Source organism: Entelurus aequoreus, linkage group LG22 (genome assembly GCF_033978785.1).
Source record: "Entelurus aequoreus isolate RoL-2023_Sb linkage group LG22, RoL_Eaeq_v1.1, whole genome shotgun sequence".
NCBI classification, from domain to species: Eukaryota; Metazoa; Chordata; class Actinopteri; order Syngnathiformes; family Syngnathidae; genus Entelurus; species Entelurus aequoreus.
The window spans coordinates 17,491,182-17,513,911 of record NC_084752.1 but is presented as its reverse complement, the minus strand read 5'-3'; the positions used below and the strand labels follow the sequence as shown (position 1 = coordinate 17,513,911).

General features: G+C 39.5%; 1 protein-coding gene across 1 annotated transcript in view; it reads right to left on the bottom strand.

The window, feature by feature from the left end:
* xylt1 (xylosyltransferase I) overlaps nt 1–22,730 on the bottom strand; it is a 295,672-nt gene that overhangs the window by 146,338 nt on the left and 126,604 nt on the right. The window contains exon 2 of the mRNA XM_062032690.1: nt 17,962–18,523. Within this exon, the coding sequence (XP_061888674.1) occupies nt 17,962–18,523 (562 nt within the window). The remainder of the gene's footprint in view (nt 1–17,961; nt 18,524–22,730) is intronic.

Sequence of the window (22,730 nt, the reverse complement as noted above, 5' to 3'; positions counted from 1 at the left end):
ACATAGGCTGTGGAACTCAAAGGAAATGTGTCTCCCCTGCAATGCCCACCTGAGCTGGCGAGTTGGGCGGCTGGCGTCGGCAGCGCCAACGTGAGCTCTGTTTCAGCTCTCGGTTTGTAGTGGGTGCAAAAGCACTTAATGAGCGTTTCCAATCCCTCGCTCACGGCCAGACGGATATGCATATGACTATGTTCTACCTGCGAGACAGCTTTTTAACTAAACAAGAAATATTGTCATGATCTCGCGAGATCTCGTGACACAAAATCTCGTCACACCCCAAGTCTATACACATTTTAAAAAATGCATTCAGTCGTGGTCAAAAGTTGACATACACTTGTAAAGAACATCATGTCATGGCTGTCTTGAATTTCCAATAATTTCTACAACTGTTATTTGTGATAGAGTGATTGGAGCACATACTTGTTGGTCACAAAAAACATTCATGAAGTTTGGTCCTTTTATGAATTTATTATGGGTCTACTGAAAATGTGAGCAAATCTGCTGGGTCAAAAGTATACATACAGCAATGTTAATATTTGGTTACATATCCCTTGGCAAGTTTCACTGCAATAAGGCGCTTTTGGTAGCCATCCACAAGCTTCTGGCAAGCTTCTGGTTGAATTTTTGACCACTCCTCTTGACACAATTGGTGCAGTTCAGCTAAATGTGTTGGTTTTCTGACATGGACTTGTTTCTTCAGCATTGTCCACACATTTAGGTCAGGACTTTGGGAAGGCCATTCTAAAACCTTAATTCTAGAATGATTTAGCCATTCCTTTACCACTTTTGATGTGTGTTTGGGGTCATTGTCCTGTTGGAATACCCAACTGTGCCCAAGACCCAACCTCCAGGATGATGATTTTAGGTTGTCCTGAAGAATTTGGAGGTAATCCTCCTGTATGTAAACTTTTGACCACGACTGCATGATTATTTCTTACTGTTTTATATAACTCATTTTTGGAGAACAAAAGCTACAATTGCACAATATTATGTCCTGTTTTACATACGGCATCCACACTTCCCAACTCAGGGTTGCACAAGAGAGATGTTTACCTACTTATCTCAGATAAGTAGGTAAACATGCTGCTAGTTTGTCAGAGACGCGCCGTGCCGGTCTGACCTCACAATGTTCAAACGTGAGGTGGTGAGCACAGTTTGAACTTGGAACATTTCCTGTAACATGGTGGCTCAAAATATAAGTCTTCATGTCCCACCGTTCCACAGACGGGAAGCACATCGGGACCAGTACACACCAGCCAGTGTTAAAAGCCCCATGTGACATGTAAGTGGTGGTGCGTGATCCGTACGGATGCCTCACCACGGTTCGGTTCGCAAGTGGTCTGTGAATTGGTTGACCAAAAAATAAAAACATTTGCATGTTCAGGTGAAGGCTGTGTCTTCAAACCACACTCACTATTTAATCACAGTGGTAGTCATGGCTCGCTACATTATCTAAGTCACATGTAGGGGAACATTTTGGTTTCCCTGTGAAATACAAAACCCAAAACCAGTGAAGTCGGCACGTTGTGTAAATCGTAAATAAAAACAGAATACAATGATTTGCAAATCCTTTTCAACCTATAATCAACTGAATAGACTTCAAACACAAGATATTTAATGTTCGAACTGAAAAACTTAATATTTTTTTGCAAATAATCATTAACTTAGAATTTAATGGTAGCAACACATTGCAAAAAAGTTGGCACAGGGGCATTTTTACCACTGTGTTACATGGCCTTTCCTTTTAACAACACTCCGTAAACGTTTGGGAACTGAGGAGACCAATTTTTGAAGCTTTTCAGGTGGAATTATTTCCCATTGTTGCTTGATGTACAGCTTAAGTTGTTCAACAGTCCGAAGTCGCCGTTGTGGTATATTAGGCTTCATATTGTGCCACACATTTTCAATGGGAGACAGGTCTGGACTACAGGCAGGCCAGTCTAGTACCCACACTCTTTTACTACGAAGCCACGCTGTTGTAACACGTGGCTTGGCATTGTCTTGCTGAAATAAGCAGGGGCGTCCATGATAACGTTGCTTGGATGGCAACATATGTTGCTCCAAAACCTGTATGTACCTCTCAGCATTAATGGTGCCTTCACAGATGTGTAAGTTACCCATGCCTTGGGCACTAATACACCCCCATACCATCACAGATGCTGGCTTTTCAACTTTGCACCTATAAGAATCCGGTTGGTTCTTTTCCTCTTTGCGACATCACTGTGGTGTGTCAGCGACAAGAGCCAAGGTAAAGGCTGCTCAACAACCTCTAATCACTGCAGCATTTAAGCAGCCCTTTGTAATAGCATCCGACCGGGCTTAAGCTGTTACAAAGGCTACTGGGTTTTAATCGGTAGAAACATTAGGCCATACTCTATTAAAACGCTGTGTACCCATTTCAGTGAGACGATCGTGCAAAGTCCTTATGAGCAGGAAAAGACAACCAATGTGGATGTAATATCCAGGGTATCTTCTGTTGTGCTCACCACAGATGGGTGGACTTCCAGGGCAACGGAAAGCTTTGTAACTTTGATTGCTCACTACATCACTGCAGAGTGGGAGATGAGGAGCCCTGTGCTGCAGACACTATGAGAGACATAGAGGCACACACATCTGGCACAGGTACTGACAGAAGCAGTGGCTGAGTGGATGTTAAAGAGATCCAATACTAATGTCCAAGTCACAACTGATAATGCCCAAAACCAAACAAAGGCAGTGAAGGCAGGACTGGGCCCACAGATAGGGTGCTTTGCACATGCATTACATTTAGCATCACAGAAAGTAATCAGTCACTACGTTTCCATGCAAACAATTAGTCTTATTTCTCAAATAGTTTGTGTTTTGTACTTTTACACCTACATGTTAAGTCCAAGTGTCCATGCACACTCTCAATTAACTGAATTACTTTTCCGGTTGACATATGACATCACACAAGGATTTGAGGATCCTTACAACTTGTTTCAAATGATGTCCACTGTAATATTGGCATATATTACAAATATTAAATTTCTAATGTCTATGCTGATGTTAAATAGCAGACAGCATTAAGAAATGATCTTGGATCGCCCTACAAAAATGAGGCTACTACCAAGAATGTATCGGGTTGGATGCAAAGAAAGGTGGCGGAAGAGTTTTTTCAAATGAAATTTCGGACAAAAATCATGGAAACGGAACTTTTGAATGTCTCAGAGTTCATTCAAGAGGCTCTGTGGATTGATGGAAGGAGTTTTAAATCCGAAGAAAAAGGAAGTTCATGCCCTGACTGATATCCAGAGGATGACTGCTATTGTTTTGGACCAGACTTGGGCAAATTAAGGCCAGGGGGCCACTTGCGGCCTGTTAGGCTTTTCAATCTGGCCCGCCGGACATTCCCAAATAATTGTTTTCAATCTTTAAGATGGAAACTGTAGCTGCCGTTATGATGTGCAGTGATGTTTACAAATGTACGTAAGTCTTGAAATATACAAAGTATTTCAATGGTTGTAATCTGCTGTTTTGCATGATATACTAGTTACTGTGGTAATCTAAGTCACAGCAGCTCAGACGAGGTACCAAGCATTGTGGGTGTGGAGCGTTTCTACAGAGTGTTTCCAGAGGGGCCAGCCTGAAATGCGGGGTTTTTTTTTTCTTGTTTTTTCGCGTTTATATTTAGCTGCTTTTTTTGCATTTTTGTTGCGTTTTGCTTGATTGTAAAATATGTCGATCGAGAGGGGGAGTGCAGTTCATACGTTGTCAATATTCAGTGTTTTATCGTTTATAGTTAATATTGTAAATACCACATTCTTTATTGTCATGTACATTCTGGGTGTCTGAATCAGTAAAAAAGCTTGAAATTCCATTCGTTTTTTTAAAGCGGTCCATCATAACGATTTTAGCATTCAATCATACATTATTGTGAGGTTTTGTATTAGTGTTCCTAAAAATCAGATATACCGGCCCCCAGGCACATTTTTTTCTCTAAAATTGGCCCCCAAGTCAAAATAATTGCCCAGGCCTGTTCTTGACTATCTTGCCCGTTGTGCAGAAAGTTAATCAGTTGGCTTGCACAAATGCAGCGTTAAGATGTTTGTGTACGCATCATTTATTATTTGCCTTTAATATACCTGCTTCATTATCTTTCATCTCATTCGTATTTTCTTCGGGAGTCCGAATTAAGCCGACATTTTACATTTCTGGCATTTTACCTTTCCTTAATCAGAATCAGAATCGGAATCAGAAATACTTTAATAATCCCAGAGGGGAAATTAAGATGTTCAGCACAATCCCATTCAAGAGCAGACAAACATTACAGGGAGACAGAACAGGATCGTTGAGCCAACTTCCGGCGCCCCTTACAAAAAAGGTGAGAAACAGGTAAACGCTGGGGAGCCACAACAACAAAAAAACAAAAACACACACACTGTGGTGGCCTCTGCGGTATTCCACGCCATCGTCTGGTGGGGTTGGGGGAGCATGGCCAGAGACAGGAGCAGACCCAACAAAGCAACCAAGAGAGCCGACTCCACCCCACTAACTCTCGGCCAGTGTCCAGTACGCATGGATGAGCGAGGATGCGTCTAAGGAGACCGAGGTGTCCGATACCTGCTCATTCATCCAAGACACTGTGAAGCTTGTCCGTCCCGTCCCTGTCTCTTCATCCGCATCTCCTCCAGTCTCTCCAAACGGACTCTGGTGTGGCAGAGACCCAGCAGCTGGTCTCCATGGCCAAAAGGCTCCCGAGAGGCAGATCCAGAATTTCACAAACAAGCACCGCAGAAGTCACGGAAGTGTCACCCCTTGTCACACAGTCCCAAAGGGTCCCGAACCAAAAGGCAAAAAAACCCAAAACACATGAAAACAAGGGGGAAACATCAGGAACACAAAAGGATGACACAAGAGCACAGAGCTCCTGCCACCAGCAGCCACTACAGTGGCGCCATCTTGGGGAAAAAATAAATAATAATATTTATGTAAAATGCAGCATAGATGGATGAATGGATCCATCCATTCATTATCTTTCATCTTATTAGTATTTTGTTCGGGAGTCGGAATTAAGTTGGCATTATACATTTCATTAAATACCTTCTTAGAGATGTTTCTACCCATTGATGCACTTCAAAATGTTCTGTTCTTTTAATTTGTGAAGTAAATAAACAGTCTTCTTTTCATTACAATTGTTGCTGAATTGAAATGGAGTGAATTTGAATAGTATCTGCTTCCGTGTTGTATTAAGACTGGAGCATGCGTGATACTAAGGCTCCTCTCCGACCGCACACACCTACTCGAGAGATCTGGTTTCCACACGCATAATCCAGGTGTGTTAGTCCGACTTTTGAAAAACTGAACATGATCAGATTAAGGTGTTTCCATGGGTTGTATGAGGCTAATTTAGAGGTCGTCCGGTCCCCTCGTGGCGAAGTTGGTAGAGTGGCCGTGCCAGCAATCGGAGTGTTGCTGGTTACTGGGGTTCAATCCCCACCTTCTACCATCCTAGTCACGTCCGTTGTGTCCTTGGGCAAGACACTTCACCCTTGCTCCTGATGGCTGCTGGTTAGCGCCTTGCATGGCAGCCCCCGCCATCAGTGTGTGAATGTGTGTGTGAATGGGTGAATGTGGAAATACTGTCAAAGCACTTTGAGTACCTTAAAGGTAGAAAAGCGCTATACAAGTATAACCCATTTATCATTTATTTAATTTCTCAATGTATCCCATTGGGTTGAGTTGTTTCTTGCCCTGATGTGGGATCTGAGCCGGGATGTCGTTGTGGCTTGTGCAGCCCTTTGAGACAATTGTGATTAAGGGCTATATAAATACACTTTGATTGATTGATTGAGTGTATATAGTGGCAATCCAGGGGAAACCCTGCATATACTGTATTACAATACACAACGTGTAATGTGTAAGACTTACATAAACTTAGCTGAAAGACTGTTTTTGTGCCGAGGTAACTGTTCTTGTGTTGATTAGCAGCGGCGTTAGCGACAAAGTTCTGCGGCGTGCAGCACTAAGCGCCTTAATGTCGGTGTATGAATAATAGCATACATGAACAGAGGTAATTACAGTTAAGCGAGGGGAAAAACATGTAAGCATCTATTTGGGGAGAGGCGCTTTTGTCTGATGATTAATGTGGAGGAAAACGTTTTGAAGAAATACGGTACTTCTCTTCAAATAGTGTATCTTCTCAGTTTGAGTTATTACGCAGCCCTCCGGCAGTATATCTTTGCATCAGCAATAACTTTAGTAAATCATGCAATGATAGGAGGGATTGTAATGGACAAACATGCAGAATTGAGAGCTCAGTAACATAAAAATTCTCAGCAGGAAAGTAGAAAAGTGATGTGGTCGGATGAGTCATCATCATGTAGACTGTGGGCAAGTGTTTATGTGCCAAACACCAAGAGAACAGCACAGGCCTGAATGCTCCACACCAACTGCTACTGGAAGTGTGTTGGAGTGAGTGGATTTTGGATGTAAGACATCCCCGCCCATTGTCATGGAACCATTACAGCCAAACAGCTACATTTTTGTTTCATCTGACATCACATGGACAAAGATAAGACCTTCTGGAGGAAAGTTTTGTGGTCAGATGAAACAAAAATGTAGCTGTTTGGCCACAATACCCAGCAATATGTTTGGAGGAGAAAAGGTGAGGCCTTTAATCCGAGGAACACCATTCCTACCGTAAAGAATGGTGGTGGTACTATTATGCTCTGGGCCTGTTTTGCTGCCAATGGAACTGGTGCTTTACAGAGAGTAAATGGGACAATGAAAAAGGAGGATTACCTCCAAATTCTTCAGGACAACCTAAAATCATCAGCCCGGAGGTTGGGTCTTGGGCGCAGTTGGGTGTTCCAACAAGACAATGACCCCAAACACACGTCAAAAGTGGTAAAGGAATGGCTAAATCAGGCTAGGATTAAAGTTTTAGAATGGCCTTCCCAAAGTCCTGACTTAAACGTGTGGACAATGCTGAAGAAACAAGTCCATGTCAGAAAACCAACAAATTTAGCTGAACTGCGCCAATTTTGTCAAGAGGAGTGGTCAAAAAATCAACCAGAAGCTTGCCAGAAGCTTGTGGATGGCTACCAGTGAAACTTGCCAAAGGACATGTAAGCAAATATTAACATTGCAGTATGTATACTTTTGACCCAGCAGATTTAATCACATTTTCAGTAGACCCATAATAAATTCATAAAAGAACCAATCTTCATGTAGGTTTTTTGTGACCAACAAGTATGTGCTCCAATCACTCTATCACAAAAAAATAAGAGTTAAGTTAAAAGTTAAAGTACCAATGATTGTCACACACACACTAGGTGTGGTGAAATTTGTCCTCTCCATTTGACTCTAACCACTAGACCACTGAGTAGGTTGTAGAAATGATTGAAAACTCAAGACAGCCACAACATTATGTTCTTAACAAGTGTATGCAAACTTTTGACCACGACTGTATATCTTTTGAAAGAAAGGTGTTCATATCTCCTGCAGATTTCAAGGGACTAACGGTATCCATGCCAATGTCCTGTGAAGTGTTTCTGACAGCTGCCGCTGGTGGAAAACATTACAAAGACGGTCGGTGTTGCTTTTAAGATTTGTTTGTCACCTGTCTGTTGTTGTCAACCAATTTTGTTGGCAGAAACCACAGACAAAGAATAGAATGTGAATGTTTGTTTTATTCATGTTTTTGAGAACAGAAAAATAACACGGTTCCTTGACCAGTTTGACAAAACAAACAGATGACAATTGGAAACCAATTTGAAGAGAGTACAAACAACAGCCTTATTTTCTAAAATGCCTATTAGACATCATAAAAAAAATAAAAAATAAACACTTTCTTGGTTTTTATGGGGACTGCAATTATAACAACAGCCAATACTTTCAAATTAACTGGAACCTTATTGGTCAGGACTTTGTGTTTCTTGCTTTGTGGATACTGTTTTTCTTCTGGTCGAAACACTTGCAAAGAGTAGATATTCTCAGATCAACTGTTAAGACGGGTGAGTGGTAAAAATGATGAAAGCATCCATTTTACACTGCACACATTAGTGTTGGCCCGATACCAATACTTTGGTACTGGTACCAAAATTATTCGATACTTTTCGGTAATTTTCTAAATAAAGGGTAGCACAAAAAATTGCATTATTGTCTTTATTTTAACAAAAAATCTTAGGGTATATTAAACATATGTTTCTTATTGCAAGTTTGTCCTTAAATAAAATAATGAACACACAAGACAACTTGTCTTTTAGTAGAAAGTAAGCAAACAAAGGCTCCTAATTTAGCTGCTGACATATGCAGCAACATATATTCTATTATTTTGTCAAAATTATTAAGGACAAGTGGTAGAAAATGAATTAGTAATCTACTTGTTCATTTACTGTTAATATCTGCTTACTTCCTCTTTAAACATGTTCTATCTACAATTCTGTTAAAATTTAATAATCACTTATTCTTCTGTTGTTGGATACTTTACATTAGTTTTGGATGATTTGAAATTTGGGTATCAATCCGATACCAAGTCGTTACAGGATCATACATTGGTCATATTCAAAGTCCTCATGTGTCCAGGGACATATTTCTTGAGTTTATAAACATAATATACATTTAAAAAAACGAAAGATGTTGTGATGCCAAACAATATTGACGTAATTGTAGTAGTATCGACTAGATACACTCCTGTACTTGGTATCATTACAGTGGATGTTAGGTGTAGATCCACCAATGGCGTTTGTTTACATTGTGACGCCGGTGAGCTATGGTGTGTAGTGAAGCATGTTTAGCTATTCCTCGTCCTGCAGGGATGATACTTGTAGGAAACATACTTTATTTGTCGCCATGGAGGCGAGGATTGGTGATTGAGAAGTAGCTACAATACTGCCAACTGGGGTTGGACTTTAGCCGCAAGCTAGCTAGCCATGTCTTAAAGCACCTCTTCCTGAGGGTGTTTCAGTGTTATAACTTCACATTTATCGTTAGTTTTTAAGCCAAAATGCGTCCGTTCTCCCTTTTCTGTTTACACACTGTGTCTGCTTGTAAGTACTCTGTGATTGTGCGCTGCCTAACATGCTCCTCTGCTCGTAAACCAGCAATGACACGACGGTATTTTTCAGAAGCAGTATAGTACCGAATTTGATTAAATAGTATCACGGTACTATACTAATACTGGTATACCGTACAACCCTAGTACGGTATACAGGCAATTCTCGTGTTATGTTCTGTGTTACATTTTAGTAGTTACCAGGCATCTGCAGAATTCACTAATACTATGGGTGTGACAATTGCAGGTATTTTGACATTACTTTGAACTTACAGTAGAGGGGACTTATAAAGATTTTTTTAACCTTTTTTTCTGACTTGTAAATGTTACAATATTGGATAATTGTGATAACTAATGCAAATGTGTCAAATCATAAGGTTCATACATTTGAGTGTGAGTTTGCAAGCAGTTTAGAAGCCTCTGAATGTTTTATTTTCGAGTCCATTTCTAACACGGGGCCATTTGTGACGTCAAATATTGATGGATGTTATGTGGGCATTCTTGGACATGCTGTGTCGGCAAGCATCCTCCCCGTTGTTGAGCAAAACTTCTGCCTCTGGAGAGTGCATATATTCCTTCTCATTTCATGCCCTCCCGCTTAGTCTATGTCAGGTGTGTCAAACATATGGCCCGCGGGCCGAATCACGCCCGCAAACGGGTTTTATCTTAACAATTAGCTGATTTTTTTTGTTTTTATAAAATAAACTGCTGTTGTATATGTGTCCACTGGATGTCACAATAGCAATTCTGTTAGGCAAGCAAACGGTTCATACCAGGGTCAAGCAAGAGGTACACAGTAAAGTGTGGCTGCGGCTCTTCTCCCTCGACCCAATCGAAACGTAAAACGGCAGGTTTTGAACACATTGTTTTTTGGCAACCTCATTGGCCCAAAATGTCTCTGTCAAAAATGAGAAAAGTCAACGCAGAATGTAACTCAACCCTCTTTTTCTACCTCCGTTTCTTATGGTTTGTTGACTCAGCACAGGATTAATACATGGATGTGACAAATGAGGTTTTTGATACCTAGAAAAGTCTATTTATTGTGTTTTTTTGTTCAATCCCAGATCTAAGGTCTAATCATGGCTTTGTAATTACACTGAGACGAAGTCTAAGTTTATTGTGTTCTGTATTGTGTTTTTAAAACTCCACCCTTTTTTTCCTCAGAATTTTTGAACAAACCTGAAGTGCTTTGTCAAGAGGATTATTGGTGATTTGTACATTTTCAGAATGTGCTTGTTTTATTTCCTGGCCAAAGTAAAACAAAGAAAACAATCTGAAGTTCTCTTTATTTTTAACTTATCATGCCATGATTTTATATTTTTCTATATGTGGCCCCCGAGTTAAAAATGAGTTTGACACGCCTGCTCTATGATTATAAAATAAATACTAATCCATCATAAAAAAAACTAAATACTTCCGTGTTTATTTTTCCACGAAATTGAATTAGCCGCTGAATTCCGACGGAAAAAGAAGGCAATATCACGACCTGGTTTAAAGAAACACAAGACAAGGTAAGATGACATAATATTTTCATCCAATCTTAGCATGTGCGTAATAACTAGGGAAGTAAATCCTCACAATAATGCTGTGATGTACATGATATATAACAAAAAAAAAAGAAAAACATGGTCATTGTAGTTTTTTTTCTGGCACTTTTAAATTCTGAAAAGTAAGCTACATCTCCAGAATTCCCTGCGTATTGGGATGTGTGAATGTGGGAGGTCATAAAGGGGAGAGAATGTATTGTTTTTTAGGACATTCTTTGAAATTTTCATCAAAATCGGTCCATAACTTTTTGAGTCATGATGCTAACAGACAGACAAAAACCCTGGCAAAAACACAACTTCTTTGGTCTGCGTACTGCAAGGCAAAGTACACCGCCTTCATCCGGAGCGTTTCCAGGACAACACATAAAGCCGGTCAAAATGTGTGATGTTCCGTCAATGTTCACTAATGATGACTCAGAAAGACAAAAATGTAATAAAAACTTCCCACATCCTAAAATACATAATAATAATAATAATAATAATAATAATAACAATAATAATGAATTTAATTTCATAGCGTCTTTCAGGAAACTCAAGGTCTCTTTTTCACAACATTGTCACTACTGCATAGTTTCTCTTGTTATATTCTTATTTTTACTGTTATATTTTTATTGTTATTGTTGCTTTTTATTTGTATTCTTATTGTAATATTTTTGTATTTTATTTCCATTTATACCCCCATTATTTACTTTTTACTTTTTAAATTTGATCTCAATTCTGCGGAGCCCCTAAAGCAGGGGTGTCAAACCATGGCCCGAGGGCCAAATTTGGCCCGCCGTGTAATTTCACTTGGCCTTTGAGGCGATATCAAATTAAAGGATTCTGGGTATTTGTTCTGTTGTGTTTTTGTTGTGTTACGGTGCGGATGTTCTCCCGAAATGTGTTTGTCATTCTTGTTTGGTGTGGATTCACAGTGTGGCGTATATTTCTAACAGTGTTAAAGTTTTTTATACTGACACCCTCAGTGTAACCTGTATCGCTGTTGATGAAGTATGCGTTGCATTCGCTCGTGTGTGCGTACAGAAGCCGCACATATCTTTTGACTGGGTCTGAACGATGTTAGAATGGATGAAAAGCGGACGTGACGATAGCTCGTAGAGTACGTTAAAGGTTAATTTGTTCAACCTTGGCCCGCGGCTTTGTTCAGTTTTACATTTTGGCCCACTCTGTATTTGAGTTTGACACCCCTGCCCTAAAGGGACATGGAGGGCAACACATTTTTTGCGAGATCTCGCAATACTTTTTGCGAGATCTCGCAATACTTTTTGGGAGATCTCGCAATACTTTTTGGGAGATCTCGCAAAAGGTTTTTTTCCTATGTAGGTGAACCGGAAGTAAAACAGACAAAACGACCCATCATCCGTGGGAGAAGTTTATTGATTTCTATTTTAGTATTGGCCTAATGCGTCCAAATCATCCTCCATGGTTGCAACTGACATATTATGGTCCCACAACAGAGCACAGATGATGGGTAGGCTCCCGCATGCTCCCGCTCCTTCATCGCTGTGTCTGTTTTACTTCCGGTCCACTGACATAGGAAAAAACAACTTTTGTGAGATCTCGCAAAACATTGTATTCCCTCCATGTCTCTTTAGGGCAGGGGTGTCCAAAGTGCGGCCCTGGGGCCATTTGCGGCCCGCAGCTAATTGTTTACCGGCCCGCCACACATTCTGGAAATGCTCTTGCAAAAATGAAAAAAAAACATTAAAAAAAATTGAATGAGGTGAAATCTAACAAGAAAAAGTTGCAATGTTGACACAAAGCTGCCATGCAGGCTGTTTTTTTCTTTTGTCTATCTTTCTTTATCTTTTTTTTCCCATTGCTCAAAAAAAAAAAAATGTTATATTGAATTATTGACCTATTCAAGGCTCCAATTACTTAAAACATTTCAGTTTAAAATGTTTTATGTGGAAAATATTGCATACATTGTGTGGTTGCCATATAAATACATCAATGTTTTCTTTGACAAAAGAGCATAAAAACAAACAAAATAATAGTTCAAATGTAAAATCGACAGATACATCTGAAGTTGATCTTGTAACTTAAGTGTTGAAAGTAAAAAAAAAAACTAATAAAAATGTATCACTTCATGAGTGGGGGACCTTTTGGATCCCAAATATATTCAGTGGGATTTTATTGAACTTTTCACTGTGATTACTCAAAAATATTAAATAATTAAAATCAATGGTGTCCTGCATTATTGATATTTTAGGGCCCTAATTACTAAATACCGCATATTTCAGTTTTACTTTAAAAAACAAGGTTGTCTTTGACAGAAAATACATACAACTTTTTTTTTTTTATTACTTTATGTCAACCTGAAGTTGACAGAGATTTACTGTAAGCGTTAAATAAATTTTTTTTTAAATAATTGTACTTATTTTTTACATTTTAATAACTGAGACCCTTTATGGTCACTGGGAGCCCTAAAGGTACAACAATTTTTATACATTTTGTTATGGTTTGAAAATGAAAAATATCAAAATGGCCCCCGCATGCTTTAATTTTTCTGTGTGCGGCCCTCAGTGGAAGACGTTTGGACACCCCTGCTTTAGGGGCTCTGTACAATTCTGTACACTGCTGCTGGAATTTAAATTTTCCTGAGGGAACTCTCCTGAAGGAATCAATAAAGTACTATCTATCTATCTATCTATCTATCTATCTATCTATCTATCTATCTATCTATCTATCTATCTATCTATCTATCTATCTATCTATCTATCTATCTATCTATCTATCTATCTATCTATCTATCTATCTATCTATCTATCTATTTATCTACAAGAGTATACAATACAATAAAAGCAATGCATATACATAAACAACACAATAGAATAAACATTTAATTCTAAAGACCATTTCCATCAGACAATATAAAATAAAAAAATTATATATAATGATACTTTTTTTTTTGTGTTCTGTTTTATTTTGTTATGCCTAGCCTTGGTAGAGTCATGTTTCTTTCATTTAGTCTTTCCTTATGGTACTTTTGTTTCAATGTCTTAATTACTGTTCGAAAAATGTATATGTACATATTTGGAAAAAATGTTGAGAGACATGTTTACTTGCATGTTCTGATTGTTTATTTATATGTATGATATAGTAGCTGAAATAAAGTTAGAACAAAGGAAAGAGCTGTGATTGATCAGTTTGGTACATCATCATTCGCAGAGCCCACCTTCGCAAGCGTCTTCTCCTGTGGTTTTGTTGTATCAAAATGTTTAGTTGCAGCTCCAACATTAAAGTGTGCGTCACTTCAGATGCCTTTGTTTACTACAACCACTACTACACACAGGAGGCTCTCGCGCTTTCTCTCAGGAAGCTATTAACATAGCTAGACAACAAGAATTGTGGTTCCTCACATAGAAAAATGTGTGGAAGAGTCCCGCCTGCTTGTACTGAAACGATATCTCACAGTATTCACGTAATTACGCTTTCAAATAAACGTGGTTTGTACTTCGAGCGATGCACAGAATGACAAATTTTGTATCCTGTTTGAAAGCCAGAGGCGAAGACGTACCGTTTTTATTGATGACGGAAAAGTTATTGGTCATTTTTATTAATTGTTCGATTAATTGACTTATTGACTATCAGCCCAGTACCTCTGATTTAATGTTTTAATGCCATTTAAGGCCTTGATTTTCACTAAATTAATTTAATGACTTTAAATGCATTTTAGGCCAAGTTTACACTGCACAGAAAATATGTTGGGTTTTTTTGCCCTCAAGTGACGCAGATCGGATTTTTCCTGACAGTCTAAACCTGTGGCGTCAAACTAATTTTAGCTCGGGGGCAGCATGGAGGAAAATCTATTCCCAAGTGGGCCGGAATAGTAAAATCATGGCATGATAACTTCAAAATAAAGACAACTCCAGGTTGTTTTCTTTGTTTTACTTTGGCCAAAAATAGAACAAACACTTCAAGTTAGTTGAAAATTCAGAGGAAATTGGTGCGGTTTCAAAAACACAATGGGCCCTAAGAGGAGTCCATTCAAATTCATGACGTGTTCTTAAACGCCCAAATTGTTCCCACCTGCTGTTCTTAAGTTGCTGAATGCCAAATGGTTAGCGTGTGCGTGTCTATCATGGTTTTAAGTTTCATTTGGGTCGGGGGAGAGGCGCCACAGCCACACTTTACTTTGTACTTCTTGCTAGTCCAAACAGAATTGCTATTGTGACATCCAGTGGACACATTCAGAACAGCAGTTTATTTCATTAAAAAAAAATGTAGCTCATTTTAATACTTGCCAAACTCACCACACGGTCCGGACAAAACCAGTTCGCGGGCCTGATCCGGCCCGCAGGTTTGACATCCCTGGTCTAAACACTCTAAAAGTGTTTCAAATCTGATCTTTTCGCATCAGATTCAGGCCACATCAGAAGGTAGTCCAAAATCGATTGGAATCTGATCTTTTCAAATTGACTTTAGTCTGAACGCAACTTTTTCGTCAGCTTTGGGTGAGCTACGTCACTTGTGTGACAGTCGCCAGGGGAAGTGGATATTTCATCACAACATCTGGGTTCGGTGAGCAAAGTCTATTTAAGACGACCAAAATTTTGGTGTATCACTTTTCAATAGCGTGCAAATAACAGGCTATATATATGTAATATATGAATATATATTTTGATTCCGAAGAAATAGCGATTGTTGAAGGACCGGACTTGACACCTCAGCGCATTTACTTACATGTGAGTTGGAAAATAAAGCTCAGGTAGATCCACGCTAATGTGTGTGCCTCCTCTACTTAAAAGCCATAAAAAGATTAGAACCTACCAGAATATATTACACTGTATACATCCATTCATACATTATATTACTTGAATTAATTTTCACGTAAAAAAACCACTCATTTTTAAGGTGTGGCGACTTTTATTTTATTTTGTAGTAGTAGCGACTTCCTCACGGTCAACTTCCTTTGTTTTCACTTTATCGCATTACACATGCAAGTGACATTGACGCCACATTGAGGCCACATGCGCGTTAACACTGGAGTTTGATAAAAATCACGTTTTACTTGCAGTGTAAACAGTCAACTGAAAAAAAAAAAAAAAAATAGAATAAATCTGATTTGGGCCACTTTGGCCTGCAGTGTAAGTAAAGTTAAAGTTAAAGTACCAATGATTGTCACACACACACTAGGTATCGTGAAATTTGTCCTCTGCATTTGACTCATCCCCTCGATCACCCCCTGGGAGGTAAGGGGAGCAGTGGGCAGCAACGGTGCCGCGCCAGGGAATCATTTTGGTGATTTAACCCCCAATTCCAACCCTTGATGCTGAGTGCCAAGCAGGGAGGTAATGGGTCCCATTTTTATAGTCTTTGGTATGACTCGGCCAGGGTTTGAACTCACAACCTACCGATCTCAGGGCAGACACTCTAACCACTAGGCCACTGAGTAGAATAAACATAGTCTTATAGACTTGCGGAAAACCTGTATATGATATTTTTTATTAGAAATGGTAACAGCTGAGCATTTTAGCATGCATGTGTATGTACAAACCAGTCTGCCCCACAACAAGACTTGGACTTGGACTTTCTACTTTGAAACATAACCGAATAACAATGGCGGACTCACACAATGCTCATCGGGTAAACTAAGGCCCTGTCTACATTAAGCCGGATAACTCCTTAAACGAATAATATTTAGCCTAAGCCCCGTTTTAGCCACGCTAAGTCATCGTTTAAGGTCCCCCCTCCTTGGATAATTTTTTTACACAGGTAAGTGTATTTCTTGAATCTCCGGCTCTTAGCTCTGTATGGACTCATTGATCGTTTACAAACTGAGTTCGGAGAGGAAGTTACGTCAGAAAGACCGCGCTCCACACAGGAAGTGACGTCAGAAAGAACGCGCCACAGCCAGCTTCATAACAACCGGAGCTAACCACTGGAAAGATGGAGGCGAGTCATCCCGACATGCCCGTGTTTATCCTTCTTCTACATGTACAGACGCTTGTGGAAATCACACATGAATACCTTAAGAGAAGGAAACTGGCGATTGCAGCTATTTCGGATACAACACTTCTCACGGCAAGAGAACTTTCGAATCTCTGGCTCAGCTGTGATTCTACTTACCAAAAAACGTTGTCCATTTGTCGAAGGGGAGACAACGAGAATGCGGGCTACCGTGGATATGATTAAAAAAAGTAGCGTGTTCTTTGTGTTACCTGGCCGACGATATGATAAAAAAAGTAGTGTGTTCTTTGTGTTACCTGGCCGACGAGTGAAGACTACTGAAAACATTGAATGCTTTTGGACTGGCAAAGCAGAATGTATCAGTTATTGTCCGCCATGTACACTACCGTTCAAAAGTTTGGGGTCACCCAAACAATTTTGTGGAAAAGCCTTCATTTCTAAGAACAAGAATAGACTGTCGAGTTTCAGATGAAAGTTCTCTTTTTCTGGCCATTTTGAGCGTTTAATTGACCCCAAAAATGTGATGCTCCAGAAACTCAATCTGCTCAAAGGAAGGTCAGTTTTGTAGCTTCTGTAACGAGCTAAACTGTTTTCAGATGTGTGAACATGATTGCACAAGGGTTTTCTAATCATCAATTAGCCTTCTGAGCCAATGAGCAAACACATTGTACCATTAGAACACTGGAGTGATAGTTGCTGGAAATGGGCCTCTATACACCTATGTAGATATTGCACCAAAAACCAGACATTTGCAGCTACAATAGTCATTTACCACATTAGCAATGTATAGAGTGTATTTCTTTAAAATTAAGACTAGTTTAAAGTTATCTTCATTGAAAAGTACAGTGTTTTTCCTTCAAAAATAAGGACATTTCAATGTGACCCCAAACTTTTGAACGGTAGTGTATGTCGCGGACTCAACGTCTAGTTCCAGAGTATATAAAGTCCCCAAAAACAAATGGACAATGAAGGTGAAGGTAAGTGAGGAGTGTCCTGACCAGATATCTAGACCCTTAGTTTAATTGTTGTAAACTGTTATTCACGACATTGTTTACTTTGACATGTCCATTAAAGATTTGATTAATTTATGATGGCTCAGGTGTGATTCACTACAATAGGGCCCCACAGCACACTGGATTCCAGTTAATTGAAATACCACAACACTGGATATTGTTCAGATAAGTTACATTTAATTTAAGAACTTGCACACAAAGCATCAATGGAGGTGACTATGAGGGGGTCTTAAACGACCATTGTGTGTGTGTGGACAAGGATAAGGTTAGGTTATGTCTCAAATTCCCAACTGCTAGTTTGGAATCTGAGTCAGAAAAGTTGGTTTTGCATAAAAGAACCCCTTTAGCAATAGTCAATAACTGTATGTTTCATATTATTCATAGGCAGAAGGGAAGCTTGAAAGCCATTCATTGAAGGAATGGCTCAAATCATAATCAATTAAAAGTAATGTGGAGTGTAAATTGTACTCACCCTCTAGTGGGCAGTAGCGAGTGACCTTGTCAGGCATTAGCTGTCCCTCCTTGTGTCTGCAGTACACTTCAGCGATCTGTTGCCTGCACTCCTTGCTCTTGGTCCTGGACAGAGCTGAGATGGCTTCCTTCCCACTGATCTCGCACTTGGGTGGTTGATCATAGGTCACCTCCAGGGGCGCCGCGGTCCCCTGCTTCTTGCGGGGGTGCTGATGTCGGTGCTGGGACGGCGCTTGTTGTGAGGCGCGATGCCGCAGCCCGCCAGCTGCGACACCTGAGACGTTGGCGAGCGACAGCGGCTGGTGGATTAAAGGCAGCACTTCGTTGGAGCCGTGGCCCAAATTGGGGGTGTTGTCACGCCAGACGTGCTGCTGGTCGTAAGCCTTCTCCTGCAGATGCTCACGCTGCTGCCTCCTGCTGGTGGCCCCCACGGTTTGGCGATGCGGCTGCGAGCGAGCGCCAAAGTTACTATTGTCTATGTTCTCGAAATCTTTCGGGACTGAGTTCTCGTTGTTGCTGTCCACTCGACTTTTCTCCTTAGGCCGGTGGGAATAGTAACCATCCTGCAGAGAAAGAGAATAGAGCAGGGGTGTCAAACTCATTTTAGCTCAGGGGCCGAAAGGAGGAAAATCTCTTCCCACGTGGGCCGGACTGGTAAAATCATGGCATAATAACTTAAAAATAATAACCACTTCAGATTGTTTTTTTTGTTTTGCTTTATGAAAATGTACATTTTACAAATAATTATCTTGGCAAAACACTTGAAATTTCGGTAACACTTTAGTATGGGGAACACATATTCACCATTAAGTAGTTGCCTATTAACATGCAAATTAGTAACATATTGGCTCTTCATTAGTCATTATTAAGTACTTATTACTGCCTTATTCTGCATGGCCTTATTATATAACCAGTAAGCCATTAACTAAGAGTGTTCCCTCAATAATCTCAGAACTATTACTTATTAGTAACCCTAACCCTAACTCTTATATGTTCCCCTAGTTTCCAAATAATTCTAAATTAAGTCTTTGTTACTTTAATAAGCAACTAATTAATGGTGAATATGTTCCCCATAATAAAGTGTTACCGAAAATTCTGAGGAAAATAATTGGTGCAGCTTAAAACACAGTCTCAGTGTATTTACAAAGGCATTCAACTTTAAGCACACATTTTTACAATGGAGTTCAGGGTGTGCAACTCGCTCTCAACCAACTGCAAGCCCTGCAGGGAACTCTAACTACTACGAAGATGATGGCCATGTTGACTTAAGTCTTTGCATCTTAGCGTTTTGTTATTGTATCCATTGAGTGGATAATTTACAAGGAAAGAAGGTATTGTGCGTTGATACTGCATCAGTCTGCCGCCATCTGCTGCCAGCCACAACAGGAGCAGCTGATTTCTTGCACCTGCGCCGATTGGACTAGCAGCAGCCAATCCGGAGGGCGCTTAAAGTCAGCTGACACTTCACCTTTAAAGAGTGTCATGCGGGTTGCACTCAAATTGCTATTGCAAAAAAATTTAAAAAAATGCTATTGCAACATCCAGTGGACACATTTAGAACTGCAGTTTCTTTCAATAGAAACATTACAGCTCATTTTTAGACTTAGACTTCATTTTTATTGTCATTCAAATTTGAACTTTACAGTACAAATAAGAATGACATTTTGTTGCATTAGCTCATGGTAGTGCAGGATAAAAGCGCAATAAGGTGCAGATATAAATAAATAGATTACTGTACAGATAAATATATTGTACTTTTGCATATGCATCCAGGTTTATGGATGTATGTTATATTGTCTTTATATTCCAGCCAGTTAATCCATTTTTGGGGGGAATTGAGGGGATTATTATGATGCATTCAAGAGTCTTATGGCCTAAGGCAGAGGTGTCCAAAGTGCGGCCCGGGGGCCATTTGCGGCCCGCAGCTAATCGTTTACCGGCCCCCCACACATTCTGCAAAAATTGCAAAATTGATAGTATTGCAAAAATAAAAAAAAAACACATTTAAAAAAAGTGGAATGAGGTGAAATCTAACGAGAAAAAGTTGCAATGTTGACACAAAGCTGCCATGCAGGCTGTTTTTTTTTCCTTTTGTCTTTGTTTATTTTTATTTTTTTTGCCATTGCTCAAAAAAAAAAGACAAAACATCTCTGTTACAATTAATTATTATTTAAAAAATGTCACTTTAAAATGTTTTATGTGGAAAAAATATTGCATATATTGTGTGGTTGCCATAAAAAAACATCAAAGTTTTATTTGACAAAAGAGCATAATATAAACAAAATAATAGTTCAAACGTAAAATCGACAGATATATCTGAAGTTGATCTCGTAGTTTAAGTGTTAAAAGTAAAAAAAAACTAATAAAAATGTATCACTTTATGAGTGGGGGACCTTTTGGATCCATAATATATTTAGTAGGATTTTATTTAACATTTCACTGTGATTACTCAAAAATATTAAAGAATTAAAATCAATGGTGTCCTGCATTATTGATCTTTTAGGGCTCTAATTACTAAATACTGCATATTTCAGTTTTACTATAAAAAACAAAGTTGTCTTTGACAGAAAAGGCATAAAAACTTTTTATTTTTATTTTTTTTACCTTATATCAACCTGAAGTTGATATAGAGATTTACTGTAAGCGTTAAATAAAAAATAATAATAATTTGACTTATTTTTTACATTTTAATGACTGAGACCCTTTATGGTCCCCGGGAGCCCTAAAGGTTAAAAAAAAAGAAAACATCCATATATTTTGTTAAGGTTTGAAAATGAAAAATATCAAAATAGCCCCCGCATGCTTACATTTTTCCGTGTGCGGCCCTCAGTGGAAAAAAGTTTGGACACCCCTGGCCTAAGGGAAGAAGCTGTTACAGAACATGGAGGTTCTGCTACGGAGGCTGCGGAACCTCTTTCTAGAGTCTAGCAGTGAAAACAGTCCTTACTCAGCTTGCAGGCCGCGGGCCGGATTAAACCTGTTTGCGGGCCTGATATGGCCCACGGGCCGTATGTTTGACACCCCTGGAATAGAGCTTGTTAATAGGTGAGGGGTGATGGAAGAGGAACAAACCCAAGATTGGAAGCCAATGAGCGTGCTGCATATCATATTTTGGTTTAACAATCAATGTGGCATGTTTGAGTGGGCAGAAACTCACTGAACTGTGTGGCATGAAATTAAGTAGCGAGGTAGCGAGTGGGAGGATGACGAGGTGCAACTTTACTTGAGGTGATGCGGGGCCGCCAGGGCTCGGGTCGCTCCGTGCCATCGTCAGATTAGCTCGGGTTTCAATTAAATTCTCCCTCAAATGGTCCCAGCTCACCGTAAACAGATTACCCAAAGGGGATAAAGGGCCGGAACATGACTGCGAGTTTGTGCGGTTGTTAATGCTTAAGCGTGTGTGTGTGTGCATGCATGTGGACAATTCCTTTCACTTGGGAGCCCCACGATTGTGACGACACTGTATAGCGTGGCATGTGACAAGAAATGCCGTGTGTCATATGCGAACAAACAATTTATCTTTCAAGCAGAACAAGCTGAACCGGGAGGTAGGGTAGTGGAGAGTGCAAAAAAAAAAAAAAGAGCAATGAGTGAAAAGTGTGGCTCGCAAGGCGAAGGATTGCTGACACGAAGGTTGAGTTCCGCGCCCAGAAAGTGCCGTCTTGTTGCAGTGAAATGTGCCTCGGTGCAGCTAACGGAAAATGAGGGAAGATGCCTGGCTGCCACGCCACTGTTGCACACCTTGCTAGACACACCAGGGAGAGGAGGCGGAACTGCAAACAGCAGCTGGGGAAAGATAGAGCTTACAACAACAGGGCTCCCTGATGTGTTTCAGCATTTACAAGACAGAGAAAAGAGGCGCCAAAAGAGGTAGGGAGAGGGGGAGAACGGATCCGTGTTCAACAGAATGGAAGCAGAAGACACAAGCCATCTTCAGTGTTCTGGCTGAAGTCAGAAGGCTCTCACCCAAGATTTCTACAGACAATTGCCTTTGTTCATTGGACTGTCAATGCAGAGAAGTCTTCCTGTTTACTCTATGGGGATGCTGCAATTAAGGTCCTATTCAGTTAAATTGTCGCCAAAAAGCAGAGATTTTACAACCTTTAACATACACTATATTGCCAAAAGTATTTGGCCACCTGCCTTGACTCACATATGAACTTGAAGTGAAGTGAAGTGAATTGTATTTATATAATCTTTTTCTCTAGTGCAGGGGTCACCAACCTTTTTGAAACCAAGAGCTACTTCTTGGGTAGTGATTAATGCGAAGGGCTACCAGTTTGATACACACTTAAATAAATTGCCAGAAATAGCCAATTTGCTCAATTTACCTTTAACTCTATATTATTATTAATAATTAATGATATTTACACTTAATTGAACGGTTTAAAAGAGGAGAAAACACGGAAAAAAATGACAATTAAATTTTGAAACATAGTTTATCTTCAATTTCGACTCTTTAAAATTCAAAATTCAACCGAAAAAAAGAAGAGAAAAACTAGCTAATTGGAATCTTTTTGAAAAAATTAAAAAAAGAATTTATGGAACATCATTAGTATTTTTTCCTGATTAAGATTAATTTTACAATTTTGATGACATGTTTTAAATAGGTTAAAATCCAATCTGCACTTTGTTAGAATATACAACAAATTGGACCAAGCTATATTTCTAACAAAGACAAATCATTATTTCTTCTAGATTTTCCAGAACAAAAATTTTAAAAGAAATTCAATAGACTTTGAAATAAGATTTAAATTTGATTCTACAGAT